This window comes from Oenanthe melanoleuca, unplaced genomic scaffold (assembly GCF_029582105.1).
Source record: "Oenanthe melanoleuca isolate GR-GAL-2019-014 unplaced genomic scaffold, OMel1.0 S079, whole genome shotgun sequence".
In the NCBI taxonomy this organism is placed as follows: Eukaryota; Metazoa; Chordata; class Aves; order Passeriformes; family Muscicapidae; genus Oenanthe; species Oenanthe melanoleuca.
Window position 1 is genome coordinate 8133 of NW_026612728.1, and position 21900 is coordinate 30032.

General features: G+C 50.7%; 1 protein-coding gene across 1 annotated transcript; it reads left to right on the forward strand.

Annotated features, from left to right (window-relative positions):
- The first annotated feature begins 4439 nt into the window (after window positions 1–4439).
- LOC130266538 (galactosylgalactosylxylosylprotein 3-beta-glucuronosyltransferase 1-like) lies at window positions 4440–21189 on the forward strand. Its single transcript, XM_056515791.1, has 5 exons — window positions 4440–4551; window positions 7861–8306; window positions 10493–10846; window positions 16740–16847; window positions 19333–21189. The coding sequence occupies exons 1-4, from the start codon at window positions 4440–4442 to the stop codon at window positions 16824–16826; spliced, it is 999 nt and encodes a 332-aa protein (XP_056371766.1). The 3' UTR covers window positions 16827–16847; window positions 19333–21189.
- The last annotated feature ends 711 nt before the right edge of the window (window positions 21190–21900 follow it).

The following is a 21900-nucleotide window of genomic DNA, read 5'->3' on the forward strand; positions in this document are numbered from 1 at the left end:
CTGATTCTTCCCAAAACTGTGCAAAACTCCTTTGTTTTAGGAGTACTTTAACCTCAAAATTGCTTATGTTTGAGTGATGTGTGGCTTTAACCTCACTTTTCAAAAGTGAAAAAAAAGAAAAAAAAGAAAAAAAAGAAAAAAAAAAGAAAAAAAATAAAAGACTCAATACTTTCTGTAGTGGAAAAGAGAGTTTGATTGTTTTAATTGATGTTTAAATTTGTTCCTCCTCCTTCATTTCCCTGGGAAAGAGATAGGAGAAGTTTAAAAGTGACAATCTGAATGAAGCAGGTTTTGTTTCAAACTTTGGGAAAATGAGAGTGGTGTTATGATGGGGAAGGGCTACAGTGAATGCCTTGGAGAGGAGCATCATTTCCCCAGACTACAAACTGCAACAAAAATCATCACCTGGCTTTGGCAACAGAAATTTTGGGATGTAGGGGAAGCCCTCTGAGAAGCTGTGACTCCTCTCACCAGCAGTGTAAATTCACAGGCTCCCATGTAATTCCTGGCTGATGTTGTTCACAGGAGGAAATGGATTTCACCTCCAGCAGCTCTGGCACGTGGCTTTGTGATACTGAGAGCTGGAGTCACCTTGCACTGAGGCCCTTGGTGGCACCAGGGTGTTCAGAGAGAAGCTTGGAAAGCTCTGGGTGGAGATTTCATCGTGCTGTCAGCTGCCCCAAAGGAATTCTTGCCACGTTCTTCAGCCAGGATCACCAATAAAAGCAGATCCCTTCAGGAACTGGCAGTGAGGGAACACTGCAGAGCAGAGCCCGTGGTGCTCCCTGGATGCTGCTGTGTGGGAATTTTTGTTGGGGACAGTGGTCAGGACAAACTCAGGTGCTCTCTATACTCTGGTCTTGAAGTCTGCAGTTTATTGCATAGGGTGTGGGTATACAGGGCCCTGCTGGGAGCTGCCAGCTGCAGCTCAGAGCACGATGGAAAGAGAGTGGGGGGTAGAAGTTCTAAGAGATAAGAGAGAGAGAAGTAAGAGGGAGATGTAAGAGAGAGATTTTCCCGTTTACAACACAATAAATCTTCTTCTATGTTGAATATTCTAATTTCCACTAACTAATCTAATACAAGTTACAAATTCTCTAACATTTGCATACAACCTATAGGAATCTCTATATTACCATGTTTTGCTGCTTTTTTATCTATAAACCTTATCTCTGATCTTTCCTGTCATGCCTGGAGAGGGTCTCTGCTGGCTTTTTTGTATTTGTGGCATTTGGCATTATCTAAACAAAGGAAGAGGCCTTCAAGCATTCACATTGTTGCTCTCAGCCACACAGTCGAAAACTGCTATCATTTCTATCTCGCTTATGGTTTCCAAATCTTTTGCTAAGCACTCATATTTATAAGGTTTTCCTGATTCATTCTTCCCAACACTGCTGGGCAGCTCAAGGCTCAGAGCTGGCCAGAACTGGGCTCTGTGTCCCTGCCACCCATCTTCATCTGGGAGCCACCCTGGGTTCGTGTTCCTTTGGGGACATTCATCATTCATTGCAGCCCCTTCATCTGAGGCTCCTCTGCAGCCAGGATGGTGCAAAGGGAGCTCAGCTAGCTCCAGGGGGACAGGAAAGGGAGCACTGGAACATCCCCTGTGCCTGGCAGCTCTCCCTGCTGGGCCACCAGTGGGCTGTGCTGGAGCTGGAGCTGCACAGTGACAGCTGAGGAACCAGCGAGCTGCTGGATTCTCCAGAGCAAAGGGAAGGGAATCAACGCTGGGGACAGAGCAGTGCACAAGGCATTGGAGCCTGCTCCTTCTCCCCAGTGCTGAGGGGTGGCAAAGCAGCACCCAGCACATCATTTGCCATTATGGCAAGCTCAGCCTGCCCCATGGGACGAGGCTGGATTGAGCCTGGATGGGCAGGAGGCAGGGAAAGGCAGCTTTGAGGTAGGGGTGCTGTGTCTGGAGGAAGCTGCCCTTGACAAACAGCATTTGGTGATGCCAGCCCACTGTGGCAGCTTGCCAGGGGTTGTGAATGGGCTCTGAGTGGCTTTTTTAGCTGTTATTTCCTCCCACCCCATCTCCAGCAGCAGGATCCTTTCCTTGGTGCATTTCTGGGGAAGGCACTTTACCAGGTAAGGTGTTTAGCCTTTCCAGCTGCCCCTTAGGGCCCTGCCCTGCAGTGATGCTCAGGGGACTTGTTCCAGCTTTTTCAGAGGATTCCAAGGATGCCAACACTCCTCGTCCTCTATTCAGGCACAGTCAGCAGCCACAGGGACAGCAAGGGTGAGGCCAGATGCTCTTTGCTCAGGGCACTGTGCTTTGGCAGACCGAGGCCAGAGGGAATTCTCGGGACAGGGATGCAGCAGTAGGCTGATGCTTGCTGGAATAATCTTTCCTCTTCCTCCCTGGTTTATTTTGTCTGAATGAGGCTGCTTTCACCAATTTTGAAAACAAATGAGAGAGCTCTGACTGGGGAACTGGCTGTTTGCTAGAGTTGGCTGGAAATTTTCTTACGAGTTTGGGCTTTGTATGCATGGAAAAAAAAATATTCACTGAAATTTTAGTCGAGGGACATTTAAGTGGCATTTTTAAGGACAAAGCCCAACCTGTGACCTCCTTCCCTCTGTTTTCCCTGGTAAATTTATACCTTTGTGATTGAAGTGCTAATATGGAAGAATCAGGTTCTGTCCAGCTACTTGAATATTGCTTGATTGCAAGATTCCTTTAGAGGAAAAACCTGTCAGTTCTTGGAGCCATTTCACTCCAAGTGAGCTCAGTGGTGGGGACTGGCTCTACAGCCCAGTGGCCAAGGCAAACTCAGATCAATCCAGTTTGGGCTAATCAGGGATGTGAACCTGGATTTTTCCACACCAGCCCCATGCAACCAAGAAAAAAACAGCTCTGGGAAAATATTTGCACAAGTGGCACCAAGAGCCCAGGCTGGAGGGGGTTTAGTGAGGGGGTGTGATAAGATCACTGTCAGAGGGAGAGCAGTGCTTTTCCCAGAGCATCCTGCTCCCTCTGCAGCATCCCTGGGCTCTGGCTGCCTGCACTGCAGCCCTTTTAGCAGCCTCTAATGCCTTGTCCCACATGGGAGCAGCAGCACTAAACTCTACCCGTGTTTGCAAACTGCCCACCGCGCACTAAGTGCTGTGCTCACTGAGGTGCCTGGTAAAATACAGCCTGCTTAAATCTTGTACGTGCATCAAACTAAGCCATGGTGGTACTTTAATATACTCCAGGCACCTCTGAGAGGGAACCAATCTGAGCAGGCTGCTGGAAGCCTGAGCTGAAATTGGCTGTGTTGGAGCTGCCTGCAGGATGGGCTGAGCTGAGGGAACGCTGATGGCAGTGATGCCTTTTTCTGGGGCTACTTAAAAACAGAGGCCAGACAAAAATAAGGGAATAAAAATTATTTCTATTTATAGAAGGATAAATAATATTTATTATTCAAGTACATTTAGGGCAGACAAAGCCCCCCAGGGGCTACACCCAAAATGGACACTGGGTCACAGGTTTTCATGTTTTTATAAGTTTGGTCCATTTGTATATTGGGGGTTAATCTTCCAATTACAGCTTCAGATAATGAAGTCATTCAAACTAAATTTGCTGTCCCCAACTCACTTTTGTTTCCATCTCTCAGGCCCTGAGGCAGTGAGGTGTCCTTGATTGCCAGGCCTGGAGAGGAATTGTTGTGTCTGCCCAAAATGGGAGAGCAGCAGCTCCCACTGGATATGGAGTTTAGAGTTTTACACTGAAGAATTGCAGGGTTTCAAATAGATGAAAAACAGAAAAGCTAAAATCCTAAGGCATCAATCAGGAAAAATATGGAATCACCTTTCCCAGGAGCAGAGGTGCAGCTGCCTCAAGAGCTCTGGGGAGGATCTGGAGGTCCCAGCATGTGCAGATGTCAGCCAGGGCTGTAGTTGTGGCAGTCTCTGCTCCTCCCCTGAGCTTGGCTGGCTTGAGGGGAAGGTTCTGATCTCTGGGATGGCTCAGGCAGTACAGCACTGAGCAGCTTTTGCTCAGCTGACATGAGAGACTTGCTTGACAAGGGCATGCAAAGGAGGGATGTCCCTGGAGGGGTGGCATGCTGCTGCTCCTCATTGGGGCTTGTTCTTTCCGAGGAGAACTCGGGTGCTTTCTCTGCCTACTGGCCTTTGCTCTGTGTTGCAGATTTGCTCCCACATGAGTCCCTGAGGTTCCTGCTGGCAGCTCCAGCAGTGCTGCCCAGAAGTGCCTTCCTGCTCCTGGGCTCAGAAGCCGAGGTCTCTCCGAACCTGCTTCTGCAATGGGTGGGTTGTAAGCACTGGTAAGACCATGAGTCGTGTCGCCTCGGCTGCTCTTCCCTCTCTCGCATTCTCTCTCTCTGTCCTTGCTCCTTCCTGCCCATTTATTTCTGTTCTCCATGTGCTCTGCTGTTCTGTCTCTGGGGTTTTCACTGTCAGGTAATGAGGAGCTGTGAGCCCAGTCAGTCTTGGAGATGCCGAAGAGACGAGACATCCTGGCTATCGTGCTGATAGTTCTGCCCTGGACACTCCTAATCACCGTCTGGCACCAGAGCACCATTGCTCCACTGCTTGCAGTGCACAAGGGTGAGAGAAACCACACCAAGCCAGCCCATGCCAAGCCTGTGCATCCCCCCCTCATGCTCATCTCCTCTTTCATTCCATTCCTCCATGGCAGCCATGCTCATCTCAGCTCCCAGACCATGCCCATGCAGCAGCCTCCCCTCCTCTGCTGTAGGAACAGCCTGGTGCTCCTAGGGGCTCTTCAGAGGCACCAAACTCCACATCATGGGATGTGCTTGCTGCACCTGGAGAGCTCTTTATGGCCTGAATCCAGAGTACTGCTCCTCTTTGTTCCCTGAGAGAGGATTCCCTCCCTGCTGGCCTTTGTACACAGAATTATTCTAGAGGGAAGGCTGCAAAAGAGAGAGCACAGGAAACAAAGCTGCCACTCGAGGCAGCTGCTCTGTGAGACGTGAGGCTGAGAACACCTTTTAAAGAAAACAGAAAAGCAGTGCTCTTGCACTTGAAGGAGAAGGCAAGAGCCAGATCTCATCTGCCTGGGGGAGTTAAAGTGCTCCGAGAAATTGGCTCCACACTGCCTGTCACACTCTGCAGTAAATACAGCCCTGACACAAAACAGGGGGCTCCAGGAAATTCTGAGGGAACCCTTTTGGCCAGAAGCATCCCAGTTCTTGGCACAGCAGCAATATCTAAGGGGCTCTTGGGGGCTGGAAGAATCCACACTGCCTTCTGCCACCTTTCTTCTTGGTTCTGCCCTTCTGCTGTGGGCAGGCTGCTCTGGGGGAAGAAGGCCAGATCATTTTCAGGACCCCTACATCCTCTCTGGTCCCTTTTTCTGAGGGATTCTCTCCCCTTTCAGTGTTTGTCCCCATCCTCCACAGCTGCTTGTCCCTTTTGCTGGACACTCTGATGTGCAGTTTGAGTTGCAGGAAGTTCAGTCTGTCCGGAGCAGTTTTTCCTTTCTCCTGACAGCCACCTCTGAGTTTTGGGCAGGGAAAAATTACTTTGATCCCTTCTGGAGGGTGGACACTGTTTCAGAGGATGAGTGATCTAAAAGAGGACTTTAAAGATGACTAAAAATATGCTGCCTGTCTGTACAGCAGTTTGATCACTGCCCTAAAAGCTGTTTTCTGTGAATGGCCTCTGCAGTTACAGCACAGAGACTGCTCCAATCGCTGGTTCAAGAGCTCACCAATGACCTTGATGAGACCCTTCTCTGCTTCTCAGAGCCCCCAGTGGAAAGTGAGTAGTGGTAGAGACCGACCTGAAAGCTCTTGAGAGGAATAATTTTGTTCTTGTGAAGCATTTCTGGGATGCTCTGCTCACAGGTGCTGAGAGAGATGTGCACCTGGAGATGCCCAGAACAGCACCACTTCCCCATGCCAGGGCTCACAGCTGAGGCTTTGACCTGCAGGCTTTGGAAACTGTCTCAGGCACCATCCTGGCTAATTACATTTCTGTCTGTGTCCAATGCATTTTGCAGATTTATTTCTGAATTGATTCCAGCGCTCCCTGCTCTCAGAGAGCTCTGCTGTGTGATGCTGAGGTGCTCTGCAGCACATAGGGCCTGACAGCAACATGTGCCCTGTTCCCTCCCCCAAATATCCACACTGCCTCTGTCAATGCCATGGAGCACAAAGCCTTCATTTGGTTCAGGTATCAAAGTCTGTGCTGCTGGAACAGTAACACACTTTGAAAAAGCCATGGGTGGTCCCCTGCTGGGTCAGATCTAATGGCTCTCTGTTCCTGTTCTTTCTCATCTCAAGTTCCTGGTAGTTACCTGTCCTGGTTTGAAGGACAGGTGTCTGCCAAGAAAGGCAGAAATTTTCCTTTGAAGCACAGACCCGAATTCCACTCCCCCCCCAAATATTATAAACGTTTGAATCAAGGACTCTGAGGCAGAGATAAGGGGGTAGGAATAACAGCTCTTTTACTAATATATCTAACTGTACCAGCAGAAACAACAGCAGTTGTTAAAATTACTAACAAAACAGAACAGATTACTCGGTTCCAGTTCTTTCTTTAGCTGCAGGCACACTCTCTCTCGGCGGGAGCGGAGGCGGGAAGGGGCGGCCGCGGCCGCGCCGGTCTCAGGGGGGAGCGGCTGGAGCGGGCAGCTCCTCGCTCACCGTTGGGTTCTGGTGCTCAGCTGTGTCCGCAGAGACTGGAGGCTGGAGCAGGGCAGATGCAGGGCAGGTGATCACAGAGGATCTGGCTCTCCTGCCTTGGGCCGCGTGGTTCCAAGACCGAGGGGATTCTCCTCCCAGCTCGCCGGAAACACGAGTCCCCTCCGGAAGCACGAGAGCCCCTCCCCAAGCCGATCCCACCTACCCCTTTTGTCCAGAGCCCGCAAAGATCCGTGGTGTACCCGGCAGCTCCATTGGCATGACAATGGGAAAAATTCTTTAAATTGACACAGCAATAGGAAAACACTCAACCCCCAACATTACCTAATTTTGAACAATCTTTGGCTCAAAGTGTTCTGTGCCCACTGGAGAGGCAGCCTTACATCCTGAGTGGGGGGTCTCCCTTCATGTCTGCAGAGCATGGCATTCCTGCTGCTCTGCAGTGGAAAACATGGAAACTGCACTCTGGAAAAGCAGCAGCAGTGTCAATACTGGTTTTCCTTGAGCTGATTGCGAACAATTTGCAGGGATTTTATATGTTTGGATCAGAGTACCCGATCTTTAGGCTGTTCATTGCTCACATCTGCACCCCTGAGGGGGCTGTTATGTTCAGAGGCCGGAGGGGCTTTTTTTGAGGCAGGGTAGTTAGAGGCAGGGGAAAATCTCTGCAGGAAAAAAACTACAATTACAGGCTTTAATTTCCACTGTTCATTTCTGGATTTGAAGTGTGTCTTTCCCCACTTCCCTGTGCCTGTCAGAGAGCAGTAGGGCATTGCAGTGTCCTGCCCAGACTGTGCTGCTGGGGATCTTCACTGGCCTGGTGTTTTCCACCAGGTTTTTCCCTACCTCCCAGCCCAGGTGCTCCAGTTGCTGAGTGCAGATCTGTGAGTCCTGCTCCACTGAGCTGGTGCCCAGAGCACTGGAGCTCTTCAGGGATGATGGACCATCAGTCCACATGGCTATTCTCCTTATCTAGACTTACTTGCTCTACAATCCTGTCTTTTCTGGGTTCTTTGTGAAGCTGCTTGTTGGGAGCACTCAGTTGCTCTCAGGCCTTTTTTTTTTTTTTTAATAGTACTGGTTTTCTAGCAAGAGAATTTTCTTTCTCATGTGTGTTTGTCCCTGATTCCTTGATTGATCTATGAAAGAGATAAGCATTAGTCCTCTCCTGGCACCCACGAGGGTGACCCGCTGGCCGGACACCCGAGTCCATGTGGCTCTCTCTTCTCTCCATGCCCTTGCCCAGATGATGGTGGTGACTCCCAGCGTGATCTCACTGCAGGCTTGGACTCCAAGGAATACTGCCTGTTGGACCAGGACATAGCGGAGGTGATGAGGACAGAGTACGTGTACACGCGCCCACCACCATGGTCAGACACACTGCCCACCATCCACGTGGTCACCCCCACCTACAGCCGGCCGGTGCAGAAGGCAGAGCTGACCAGGCTGGCCAACACGCTGCTGCACGTGCCCAACCTGCACTGGATCCTGGTGGAGGACTCGCAGCGCCTCACGCCGCTCATCACACGCCTGCTGCGCGACATGGGGCTCAACTACACGCACCTCAACGTGGAGACACCGCGCAGCTACAAACAAGTTTGCAGCTCCAGGGCTGAATTTCAGCATGTCCTGACAATCTGGTTGGGCTTGAGTAGGGGAAGCTTTCCCACCTTTGCTCTTTGTTCAAGTCCAGCTGGGGCCCTAAATGAGCTCCTGTCTGCAGGTTTGAATGGTCTTACAGTGCCAGGTACCTCACCTGGCTTCCAGCTCAGAAATTACTTGTTCCCTTGCTCTCTTGAGGCCAAACTCTTTAAGCAAGGGACAAGAAAGGAGGATTGCTCCCTTCCCCACCAGCTGACAGTTTTCATAGTAGGGATCTCCTATTTATTTCCTCATACATGCCCCTTTCCCTTCCCCAATGGCTCTCACTGTAGCTTGCACAGCCACAGGAATACACACGCTTTGAAAGCTGAAAGTGAATTCAGACTGAATTTCTTTATTCCTCTGTCCCCTTTGAGGCTGGCTCTTGCAGCATCTTGAGAGAGACTCCTCATATGAATAAAGCAGAAAGGGTTCCTTCATTCACTCGTGTGCTGTGCTTGTAGAGGCTTCTCCTCTCAGCTATGTCTCTGCAGTTAAGGTCATTGAGCCAAGGAAATGTGCTGTGAAATGCAGGAGACGCATTATTGTTCCCTGTGGACAGGGGCTGCCGTTAGCAGCTGTATAATGCAGAAGGGCAAGTGCCAGAGCTCTTCTGCTCTTGTTTGCAGCAATTAGCAGTCATGAGATTAGCTCTGGGAGATCCCTGATCTAAGAGAGCGAGCTGAGAGCAGAACAGGAGGCTGAGCCTGCCAGGGAGCATGTGGACACTGATGAAGGTTCATGGACATGCTGAAGACTCCCAGGCTGTTGGCTTTCTCAGCTTCAGCTCGGACCTTTCCCATGCTGGAGGTTTTTCTCAGAGACAAAACAAGAGAAGGGAGAAAGAGCAACACAGATAAACACCACCGAGCCATGTGAGTGTCTTGTGATATTTTGCAGAAAGCATGTTTTCAAAAAGGTGTTGCCTTCTAAGAGCAATGAGTCTTTTCTACTTTGTTTTGCACGATCTATCCTATATAAATGCCATGGCTTTTCAATATATCACTTCTTCTTGCTGCTTGGAAGAGGCAGCATGTGTTGCTGCACTATTTACTGTAGCTGCTTAGGCTAGGATGGTTCTAGCCTCAGGCTGCTACAAGGTCTGGATAGCTCCAGGAGACCCTGAGGCAGAAAGTCAGCTTCTCAGCTAGCTAGGACTGAGGTCTTGGGAGCCACTGTAGAAGTCCCAAAAGAAGCTTTATTTCTTCGAAGGGTTCTACCTGCAAAATCCAGATACATAGCATAGCAAGGGTTTTTTATAGAGTTTAGGGGGATTGAGATTCTATCCAATAAAATTATAAGTTGAGAACTATCCAATTACTTTGAGATTCTAGGGGAGAAAACACCAGTCATTTAGTAAAGTTAAAGACCAATAGAAATCCTAAATGATAACAGGGGTTTCAGTAAGCGGGGGGGAAAAATTTCTCATGAAAGATTTCATTGTCTCAGGGTATGAGACCCCAGGGACAGTTGTATCATTCACAATTCACCGTTCCTAATCAGACAGCGACCGGAGCAGGGCAGGGTGCTGGGGGTGAGTGGGTGAGTGGCACCCAAATATCTGCCCTGGCTAGCATGGGTGGCCAGGGGGGCTCAGCGTGTCGCTGTGTATGGGAGTCCAGGGTGCTCCCCTGGCTTCCCTGGATGCCTCTAGACCCCCTGGCAGGGGTCTCAGAGGCCTTGGCACAGTACCCAGGACCCCTATGGACTGGATTTAAGCCCCTGGGAAAAATTACCGTCATTGCAGGAAGAATTACAAGTCACAAAAAATAAGTAGAGTATAAATTAGATTGTTAGAAGGTAGAAAAGTGAATTTTTAGAAATGTTTATATTAGGGGGTTTAAAGTCAAGATGGAGGATTTTGGGCATGGTATATTTCTTCTTCTTCTTCTTCTTCTTCTTCTTCTTCTTCTTCTTCTTCTTCTTCTTCTTCTTCTTCTTCTTCTGAGTTAGGATGGCACTTTTGGATTGGTGTGAGGGAAAACTGGACAGGGTCATGTACTGGAAAGTAATTGTAAGCATTAGGTACATAATTTATAGTATAAAAGATAAGACCTGCCCTCTGGCAGAGGTGTATGCCTTTGACCAGCATGCTAGACAGATCTCTGTACCTCAGAGAAAGAATTCCTTAGATAAGAAAGAAAAAACAACCTTGGAAACCTCAGAAAACGGCTCCTGGTTCTTCTTCAGTGCTCAGGCTGGAAAAACACTGAAACCACCGAATGTGCTGCTGTGAGGGATCTCAGGCACAAAGAGACCCCCCCAGGCAGCGACAGCTGTGTGTGCCCCCCCAGATGCGCAGCACCAGGAAGGTGTCGGTGTGGCCCGTGGCCTTCGTGGGCGGCCTGCGCTACGAGTCACCCAAGGTGAACGCGGCAGGGAAGGTGTACGGCTGGAAAACCGTGTTCGACCCGCACCGGCCTTTCGCCATCGACATGGCCGGCTTCGCTGTCAACCTGCGCCTTGTCCTGCAGCGCCCCCAGGCCTACTTCAAACTGCGTGGCGTCAAGGGCGGCTACCAGGAGAGCAGCCTGCTGCGTGAGCTCGTCACCCTCGGCGACCTGGAGCCCAGGGCCGCCAACTGCACCAAGGTACGGGCTGCTCCCACTGAGGGATGCTCGGGGCTGAGCGGGGAGAAGGCCTGGTTTTCTGCATCATTCTGTCACTTCACAGAAACACAGAACGGCCTGAGTGAAAAGGGGCACACAGGGATCATCCAGTCCAATTCCTGCCCCTACAATCCCACCTGTGCATCCCTGGTAATGCTGTCCAAGAACTCTTGGAGCTCTGGGACCCACAGGGATCATCCAGTCCAACTCCTGCCCAAACAATTCCACCCTGTGCATCCCTGGAGCAGTGTTCAAATGCTTCTGGAGCTCTGGGACACACAGGGATCATCCAGTCCAACTCCTACCCAAACAATCCCATGCAGGACATCCCTGGAGCAGTGTCCAACCCCTCCTGGAGCTCTGGTACCCACAAGATCATCCAGTCCAACTCCTGCCCCTACAATCCCCCCTGAGCATCCCTTGTAATGCTCTCCAAGCGCTCTTGGAGCTCTGGGACCCACAAGGATTATCCAGTCCAATTCCTGCCCCTACAATCCCACCTTGTGCATCCCTGGCAGTGCTGTCCAAGCTCTCCTGGAGCTCTGGCAGCCTCAGGGCCATGCCCATTCCTGGGGAGCCTGGGCAGTGCCCAGCACCCTCTGGGGGAAGAACCTTCCCCTGATCTCCAACTTGACCCTGCCCTGGCACAGCTCCAGCCATTCCCTGGGTCCTCAACAGAAAGAAGAGGGATCAGTGCCTGTCCATCCACTGCCCCTTATGAAGAAGTTGCAGATGGCTCTGAGCCTCCTCTCAGTCTCCTCCAGGCTGCTCCTCTGTGTTTGGAGGATTTAATGGAAGATGGGAATGGGGGATTATGCACTAAATTGTGTAGAGGCCACCTAATCTCTTTTGGTTGCAGGCTGCTGGTGGTTGCATAAGCCCTGAAATACAGTCTTCCCTCCCCTGTAACTGTTCTTTCTTACATTACCCCTGAAAATTATTATTTTCAAGGTGGGCCTTGCTGGAACAGGGAATTGCATGGGTGGAACGTCAGTTATTGGATGTGAATTCCCAGGTGGGGGTTTGAGTGCTGTGGTTTGGCTCCTGTAACCCAAGAGGAACAGCCACAGCCTTTCCTGGCTGCAGGGAAGGGCTGCTCACACATCCTCTGCCTTGCTGCCAAGCTGTCTTCTCCCCCCTGACATCTGTGCAATATCTGTGCTGTAGGTGCCCACAAAACCCTGGATCTTTCTGTGTCAGAGATAATCTGGAAATGGTTTAGTGCCTGGGATATTGCTCTGAGCTCCAGGAAGCTCCATTTGGGAGGGATTTTACTGCTGTCAGCTGCCTGATCAGTGCTGCCTGTACACATTGCTGGGTCAGGGAGCAGGACCCCGTGTGCTGAAGAACACAGAAACCACTGATGGTTCCTCTCCTGGAGACTTCCCAGTCTGAGATGAGAGATAGATGTGTCTGGGCTGACAGGGAGTGTGGGAGACACCATGAGACAAAGCTGGTTAGAGTGACAGGCATCAATCACAGCCCATCAGAGGTGCTGTCAAGAGCTTTGAAGCTTTCTGAGTGGGTTCCCTAAATACTGGAGGTGTGCTGGGGTCCCTCTGAGATCAGAGACCCCCGTGTAGCACTCTCACACCTTTGTCTCTTATAAACATCAGCCAGTCTGATTTAGAGAGTCTTTATTGCTTAGTTACCCAAACAGAATTGTTCTTTTATTGCAAAGAAGTTGTTATTGCCAATAGCCCCAGAGCTGCATCCAGGTCTCCATCCTTTTCAGGATAGGAATCCAGGAACAAGGAGGAGGAGCCAAGGGGAAGGAGCAAGTCTGGGTTTTATCTGATACCTGCTATGCCTCTCTGAATCCACATTTCTGTGCTTATGACTGTCCAACACTGGGACAAATACCTCAACCAGCCTCCTAAGAATGGGAAAAGAGATTGGATTAAAATGAGATCCCTGTTCCTGGGCACTGTGTGAACATAAATGTTTTCCAGCAGGCAGGAGAGATGGACAGGCTGCTTTTGCACTGTGTACAGAATATTAGGGGTGTTTACTCCGTGGCCAGTTATTCAGTCCTTGGTCCATTGTCCCTGCTGTAAATAAATACAGGAAGGAAGGAAGCTGTGCTGAAAGGCTGGGGGTGGGAAATTACAGCCCTGGAGGAACACATGGAGGAAGGAAAATGTTGTTTCCAGGCAGGAGGAAGCAAAAGGTGCTGGAGCCAGGCAGGGCTGTGACACAGGTCAGGGATGGGGAGGAAGCAGCAGGGATTGCTGCTCAGCATCAGCAGCAGACTGAGTTTCTTTTCTTGGCTGGGCTGGGGAGAGCTCACAAGGGTCCTTGTTGTGAGCTGAATGCTGTCTGAGTGCAGCTTTGCAGGGCTCTGCCTTTCTGCTTCAGCTGGCGCCAGCAGCCTCCATTTCCATGGAAGTCTCCATTTCTGCTTTTACTCTCCCATTTTACCAGGAGAAGAGTCTGGGCCAGCAACAGAGAAGGACCAAAGCCAGCTGTGGTCTGGGGTCCTGTGACCCCAAGATCAAAGCCCAGGCTCCTCTCTCTCTCCTGTGCTCCCAGCCCTTGTCATGCTTTGCTTCTGTTAAACATAACCACACACCTGCTTTGCAGGGAGATTTACATTAAAAATTATGATGTTCTTAGACAGAGTCATTAAGGAGGGATCAGAGGAATGTGTAAGATAAGCACAGACATCTGTTCTCCAATAATGCTGCCTTCCCTGTGAGCACTGCTGGTAATATTGATCAGAACTCAGCCCACAAACGCACACTCCTGCAAAAAGCTGAAGTTTAGGCCAAAGATCACATATCCTGCTTATTTTCTTGGATTTAAGAACTGCCCAAAATGAAGGAGAAGGTAAAGAAAGTTGGCATTAGCTGCTGAAGAGAAAGTTATCCCGCCTTATGAGGGGGGAAGGATTGGTTTATCCTGGAGCTGTAAGGAAACAGGGCTTTGCCAGGGCTCTCTGTATTTGGAGTTCTGCTGTTTGTGCATTTCCCCACATCCCCAAATCAAACCATCCTCTCTCCAATCCCCTGGCACAGGAGGGAGATCTGAGATTTGGCATTCCTGTGAGGCTGATGGAAGGGGGAGACATTGTGCTCCCCATTTTCTATGAACACCCAAGGGAACAATCTGCAGTGAGCTCAGCCAAGGAGGAGTAAAGCAGAGACAGGGCCCATGGGCACCACTAATGCCATAACTAGGGGAACATTTTATTGTCAGAACAGGGAGCAGAGCTGCCCTTTCAGCCTGGTGTCTCTTGTTTTCCAATTCCAAACAATTCCTGAATCCCTCCTGGGGGATTCCCTCCTGTGATGGAAACCCGGTGACTCCCTCCCACTGCAGGTTGACTGTTTGCTTTTTAGTCCCCTGTTGCTGCGATACTTTGTGTCTTTTTTCTAATTACTGAAGATCAGATAAAGTATCATAGCATGGATGGAAAAGGATACAAAGGAGGCTCTTTCAATCTCAGTTTATTCCATGGCGATGGTATGGCCGGAAAGAAGGCGAGACTTTCTCCGAACCAGGTATTCAGGAGAGGGGAATGGGAGTGGCCTTGGCTGGCGGCCAATGGGATGAGGACACAGGGGGACTAGGATCAGAATACCCGAGCTCTCGGTGGGCTGCAAGGTCACAGGACCGGAAGGAGGACATGAACTCGGGACTAGCCGGAAGGAGGTTTGCAGGGTATGCTGATTTCATTTCTTCTACCTCACTTACCTAATTACAACACCCTGTTGGGAGACAATGAATTATTCTGCTGTGGAAATGAAGCCTTGTGATCTCCTAGATCTGTTTTGAGTCCTGTGACTCCAAATGACAGGGCTGTAAATGAGTGGAAGGGTTTTGCAGGAGTGTTTTTAAAGGGTGATCTATGTGAAACCACTGCTCAGGAAAAGTCAGATATTTGGTCCCCCTCACTGTCTGGTATCTTGTGGGAGAGCCAAAGCGTCTCTGAGGCATAAAACATGCTGCTTATTGAAAAAGACAAGCACTGGCTGAAAGGAAAAGCAAATGTTTCTGCACTAAGTGGTGATCTACCTCCCACGTTAAAGAGCACAGCATGAAAAATGGTAAAAGCTGCTGTATTGAGTTGTAAACTCTGAAAATGGGTCCATTTTAGCTCATTTAATCTGCCTTTTTTGGCACTTGGCTTTGACAGTGCAGAAGTGGGATCCAATTGAGGGAGAGCACTGATGATGTCTAGTTGTGGTTCCTGCTCGTGGAGTGGGGGTTGGAGTTGGTGAAGTGTGAACGAGTCCCTGGGCTGAGTGTGCAGTGCCAGCGTGCAAAGGGCTCTCCTACGCTCTTCTGAAGAGCAGAACTGGCTGCAGGATTTCTCCAGCACCTGGTTTATCCTCTCACCTGGTTTATCCTCTCACCATCCTTGCAGAGCCACTCGTGAGCCCTGCTGGGTGTTTCATTTTCCTGGGCAAGCAGAGAAGTAATTGCAGCCATGGGGAGAGCAGGGCTGGAATCAAGGGTGACTTTGATGATTGGGCTCTGAAGTGTTTCTGGGGGATGACGAAGTGGAATTCTGGACCCACTCCAGCCACCAGTTGGTCTCTACTGCTTCAGTATTAGCAGAGATTGAAGCTCCACGCAGGAGGTGACTGCTCACAATCAGAGATGGATTTGGTCAAACAAACTCCTTGGGAAGGTGGGGGAAGGTGCTCTGCTTGAACTAGGAGGGTTTGAAAGGTGCTTTGTTCATCCTTCAGAAGCAGAAGGTGGCCTGGTTTTTCAGGAAGGCAGAAGCTGGGTGGATTTGGTGTGCAGGGATTGTCATGGCAACCAGAGGGAAACTCCACGAGGTGCAAACAGCCAGAAACAGGTGAGGGGGAGCAGAAACCTGTTTGGAGAGGATAAAGCTGCTCCCAGCAATCCCCATTCTAGGGGGAAGCAATGACTGTAATTGAGTATTTTAAGCAGCTTCCAGAACAGTCTGAGCACAGCAAGAAGAAACAATTTCCTGTAACAGCCCCCCTGAAAAACTCAAGCACCTCAGACTTTGCCAGCTCTCCTCCACAGATGTTGATCTCTGTGCAACTTTGCTGCCAAGACCAGGGGAAGCTTTTGGGAGAAGCTTCAGCTCTGTTTTAAGAAAGATAGGGAGGGATTTTAACACCTGGGACAGAACAGGGAGTGGCTGTATGGGGCCAGCATTCCAAAGGATTGGGGAGGGGATTTTGGGGGATCCACAGGGTGATGTTGGGCTATGAGAGGGTGTGTGCAGCCCAGAGCTCGTGGGAAGAAGGGAGGATTCTGGAAGCAGTTCTGAGACAGCAGAGGCTCCAACAGCAGTGCAGCAGCAGTGAGTCCTTCCTAGCACAATGACACTATTGTGACTTTTCGGGCTAAAAAGGATTTAAAAGTGAGAAGTGATGCCTGCTGCCCAGTAATGGATTTTCAGGGATGTGCTGAAGAATTCAGGTTATATTTCCCCCAGCCAAAGGCAGGGTGGTGATGGGAAGAGCTGGTGGTGCCCTGAATGTCAGGAATTTGCGTTTCCCCTCCGAGTGACTCCACAGGCTGAGGGTGGAAGGTGCTAAGCAAGAGGTAGCATGAGGAGCTGTGGGGAGGCAGGGATGTGATTCCTGGCTGGATTCCTGCCTTAGCCCATTGGAAGGCTGATGAGCCTTTGGAGGGAGCTGCTCGCTAACTACATGGAAGGAGCAGGTTAATGTCCCACGACAGCACACTGTAAAATGGGTAATTTCTGGGCACTGTGCATTCTGCAGAGCAGCAGCTCTGCCTAAATGAAGGTTTATGCAAAGCCCCTCTCAGCGGTGGATGCACCATTAGGCTCCAGGGTGGCTGGTTAAATTGCACTATTGATTTAATGTGCAGGGACATTTGTTAGTGCACTGGAGAGGTGCACTTCTTCTGGCTTCTTCAGATTTTAGTCTGGCACACAAGGACAGAGAAGCCTGTGCTGGCGAATGAGGGCAAGAAAGGATTCACAGATCCTAGTGTGGAAATCTGACTGTGCAGAGACCAACACCAGGTAAGAGCACATGTTTCTAACAGCAGTGAGAAGTTGCACAAGAACAGGAGAAAGATAAAAAACTCTTTCAAATGTGCTTTTTCATTTCCATTTTCACAATCCTGACTTTCCCTTATTGCTAAACTTCTCAAGACCATTCATTAATCTCTCTTTTTAATCTATTTTTAAGACAAAATATCTGCTGAGAGATTGAGGGGAAGAAACATGCAAGAGCAGGAGTTTAAGCAGAAGTTGCACCATTAAGAAGCAGTACCAGCAAAAAGATTTTTGGTCAGGCAGAAGGTTTCACTGAGGGAAATATTTAATTTAGACCCACACTGAAACCACAGAGAGTTTGGGAAGGTGTGGATTAACCCCCACCTGAGGTGTTTGTTCACCTGAGGAGAGCATGGAGTGTCATTTCCAGTGGAAAGGAGGAAAAACACACACACTGATGGCTGGCTTGTATTTGTTCATGCCCTGGCCGTTTCTGCAGTTGGTTTGCAGGAGTGAAGGACAAACTATTCACTTGTATCTGCACCCAGCCTGTGCAGCTGTCCTTCATTATTATGGGCAAAAAAATAAATGCACAACTCCCTTTCACTGGAGTGTAGAACCCAGCATGGAGGGAGAGGAGGCTGATGAGAAGCAAGAGCAGGAAGGGGAGAGATTTGCTCAGTAGTGAACTTTTACCTGCAATGAGCTGCCTCATGTCCCATTCCCTGGGGGAAGCAGGGTGGAGCAGTGGGACAGCTTTAGGATGGCTTTGCAGTGGGGCAGGGCTCTGAGATGACTCTGCAGTGGGGCAGGGCTCTGGGATGGCTTTGCAGTGGAGCAGGGCTATGGGATGGCTCAGCAGTGGGACAGGGCTCTGGGATGGCTCTGCAGTGAGATAGGGCTATGGGATGGCTCTGCAGTGAGATAGGGCTATGGGATGGCTCTGCAGTGGGACAGGGCTCTGGGATGACTGTGCAGTGGGACAGGGCTCTGGGATGGCTCTGCAGTGGGGCAGGGCTATGGGATGGCTCTGCAGTGGGACAGGGCTATGGGATGGCTCTGCAGTAGGGCAGGCTATGGGATAACTCTGCAGTGGGACAGGGCTCTGGGATGACTGTGCAGTGGGACAGGGCTCTGGGATAACTCTGCAGTGGGGCAGGGCTATGGGATGTCTCTGCAGTGGGACAGGGCTCTGAGATGGCTCTGCAGTGGGACAGGGCTCTGAGAAGACTGCAGTGGGGCAGGGCTCTGAGAAGACTGCAGTGGGGCAGGGCTCTGGGATGGCTCTGCAGTGGGACAGGGCTCTGGGATGGCTCTGCAGTGGGGCAGGGCTCTGGGATGGCTCTGCAGTGGGACAGGGCTCTGGGATGACTGCAGTGGGGCAGGGCTCTGGGATGACTCTGCAGTGGGACAGGGCTCTGGGATGACTGCAGTGGGGCAGGGCTCTGGGATGGCTCTGCAGTAGGGCAGGCTATGGGATGGCTCTGCAATGGGACAGGGCTCTGGGATGGCTCTGCAGTAGGGCAGGCTATGGGATGGCTCTGCAGTGGGACAGGGCTCTGGGATGGTTCTGCAGTGGGACAGGGCTCTGGGATGGTTCTGCAGTGGGATAGGGCTCTGGGATGGCTCTGCAGTGGGGCAGGGCTATGGGATGGCTCTGCAGTGGGACAGGGCTCTGGGATGGCTCTGCAGTGGGACAGGGCTCTGGGATGACTGCAGTGGGGCAGGGCTCTGGGATGGCTCTGCAGTAGGGCAGGCTATGGGATGGCTCTGCAATGGGACAGGGCTCTGGGATGGCTCTGCAGTAGGGCAGGCTATGGGATGGCTCTGCAGTGGGACAGGGCTCTGGGATGGTTCTGCAGTGGGACAGGGCTCTGGGATGGTTCTGCAGTGGGATAGGGCTCTGGGATGGCTCTGCAGTGGGGCAGGGCTATGGGATGGCTCTGCAGTGGGACAGGGCTCTGGGATGGCTCTGCAGTGGGGCAGGGCTCTGGGATGGCTTTGCAGTGGGGCAGGGCTATGGGATGACTCTGCAGTGGGGCAGGGCTCTGGGATGGCTCTGCAGTAGGGCAGGCTATGGGATGGCTCTGCAATGGGACAGGGCTCTGGGATGGCTCTGCAGTAGGGCAGGCTATGGGATGGCTCTGCAGTGGGGCAGGGCTCTGGGATGACTCTGCAATGGGACAGGGCTCTGGGATGGCTCTGCAGTGGGATAGGGCTCTGGGATGACTCTGCAGTGGGACAGGGCTCTGGGATGACTGCAGTGGGACAGGGCTCTGGGATGGCTCTGCAGTAGGGCAGGCTATGGGATGGCTGTGCAGTGGGACAGGGCTCTGGGATGGCTCTGCAGTGGGACAGGGCTCTGGGATGGTTTTGCAGTGGGATAGGGCTCTGGGATGGCTCTGCAGTGGGACAGGGCTCTGGAATGACTGTGTAGTGGGGCAGGGCTCTGGGATGGCTCTGCAGAAGGCACAGAGGCGATACCCACCTGCTTGTGTCTCTGTTGCAGAAGATTTCTTCATGCACAGCCTGGAAGTTCCTCTGCACAGCACCCACCCAGTAGCCAGGCAGGAGCCAGCACCTCTGCAGCCCCCACGAGTTTTAGCCTTCTGGAAAACCAACAACTCTGCACAGACGAACTGCCCGGCCCCCTGCCCTTCCTCCCGCACTCGGAGCAGAGCAGACGCTCCGGAGGTGGAGAATAAAGCACAGCGAACCGGGACTGCCCCTCCCGGCGCCAGGCTCCCAATGGGACGGGGCTGCACCGAGCAGCGGCTTTTTGCCGGCCTGGGTGAGGCTGACAGCCACGGGGGGACTGGTTCTGCTGAGAGACACGGACCTTGTGGCCATGTGTGACAGCCTGAGCAGCTCTCTGGCCATGGAGGGGACGGCTGCCTTCTGAGATGGCACCTTAGCCCTTAATTTCAAACCGACTTTAATCAGTGTTTGTTACGCTGCGCAAGACAGGAAGGGTTTGGGGGAGGGGGGAAAGCAAGGCAGGTTAGAACAAACCCTTTAAGCATCACTGTTTTCTGATTTCCCTCTCCTTTTCCTTCCTCAGTTCAATTCCTCTGTGGTGGAAGGGACTTTAAAGGTCCTCTAGTCCAACACCCTGCCATGGCCAGGGACACTTCAGCGGGACCAGGTTGCTCCTGGCCTTGAATATTCCCAGGGACGGAGCATCCCCCACCTCTCTGGGCAACTTGTGCCAGTGTGACACCACCCTCCTTCTAAAAAATTGTCCTTATATCTAATATATCCTCTTTGAGTTTAAAACCATCAACCCTTGTCCTATCCCTGCTAAAATGTTTGTCCCCATCTTTCTTGTAAGGCCCCAGAGTGGGATGGAGAAACAGGAGCAGGGAGCTGCTGATCACCACTGATCCTAGATGGAGTCATGTGGTTCTCTAAAAATCCTAAAATAATTGGAACTGGGGTTTAATGAGATTGATTGTTGGGGCCATACACCATAATATGCATCCAGATCTTGGTCCTGTTTAGCCCTAATTTGGTTCCTGTGAGCATTAGGTGTGGGATTCTCTGAAGGGTGCTCCTATATAAAGGCAAATTTAAAAAACAAAACTGCTTCAAACTAGGGACTGGATGCTAAGAGGTGATTTTAGTGCATTTCCCATTTGACTGGAGTGTATCCTTGTCTCAGCCCTTTACTGCTACTGCAGAGCTGGTGTGAAAAGCCACCCTGGAGCAGTTCCCAGTCCCCTTTGATGGAGAGCAGCACCCTTGGGAAGGGGATCCTGGGCTCAGGGCTCTGTTGATTCAAATTACTATTTATTATCTGGTGGTGCTGCCACCGTGGGTGACTGTTTGAGACTGCCAAATTTGTTAAGATAAAAACTGAGGTACAACAGGCCCCTTCTCCCCAGCCAAACCCCCTAAATTCCCTCCCCTTCATAATTGTTGTCAAACCTTTGATCACCCCCTCCGCCCCACTGCTGTCCCAATTCCTTCAAAAATTTTGAAGCATAATTTTACCTTTGAACTGAGGGAAAAATGTAATCCTGCAATAGACTTGGTTATTTTTAGCCCTAACACATAGAACTATTAAAATGCTCTGGGTTTGATTGTTGGCTTCACGGTGCAGAAGTCTCCCCTTGGACTAATGACATTGTGTATTTCCTGATATTTCAAAGGAAAATATTTTTTGTAAGTTATTTTCTCCACTGTATATCAGAACCATTGGGGAAAAGTCACATTCTTTAGTTCCCAGCCACAGAAGCCTTTAGAAAAATGTTCCTTTTAGATGCAATGGCTGAAGCACTACTTGGAAAGAAAGTGTTGGATGCTGCTGGCTGCTCTGTGGGAACAGGTATTGTTACCTTGGATTAAAACTCTGCACTCAAGTAGATTTATTCTGTTATTGTATTGGCCTTCCAAGCTCCCTTCAGTCTGCAAACCCTAGAGTGGAAAGAAACATTTTCCAAAGACTTCCAAGTTTTCATAGCATTGAAATAGTTTCCAACTGATGTCCTCTCCGAGCTGCATGTTTTGTTTCACTAATCTGAATTCCAGTCCCTGCTGGGTTCCAACCTTCCCTCCTTGGAAGGATGGAGTCCTGAACACAGCCCTGCACATTTGCTCTGGCCACAGAGCCTGGGCACTTTGAGCTGTCCCAGAGCTGCTGTGGCCCTGGGGAGCAGAGATAGGTATGACCAGACCTGGCCAGGATGGAGTGTGTTCCAGCTGCACTGTCTGTTCTCAGTTTTAAACAAACTGTATTTAAATTTGTTAAATAAAATGATGGTTTCTAAGAGCCAGAATACCCTGCACCTCCGTTACAGACACAGCCTGGTGTTTCTCCCAGAGCCTGAATGCTGGTGGTGGCACAGAAAGCAGTGACTCCTTGGAGGTTCTGAAGGATTCACAGCTCAGGTTTGATCTCTCCTCTCCCTAAGGAGGCTGCAGCTCCTCTTTGCCTGGAGCTGGTGAGTTCAAAGAACGTTGGGTTTACCTAAATCCTGAGTTTCTCTTTAGAGGGACAAAAAGAAAAAGGAAACCAGGACCCAAGATCCCAGAGCAGCTTTAAGGGACGAGTTTTTCCACTTGCAGTCCCTTTGCT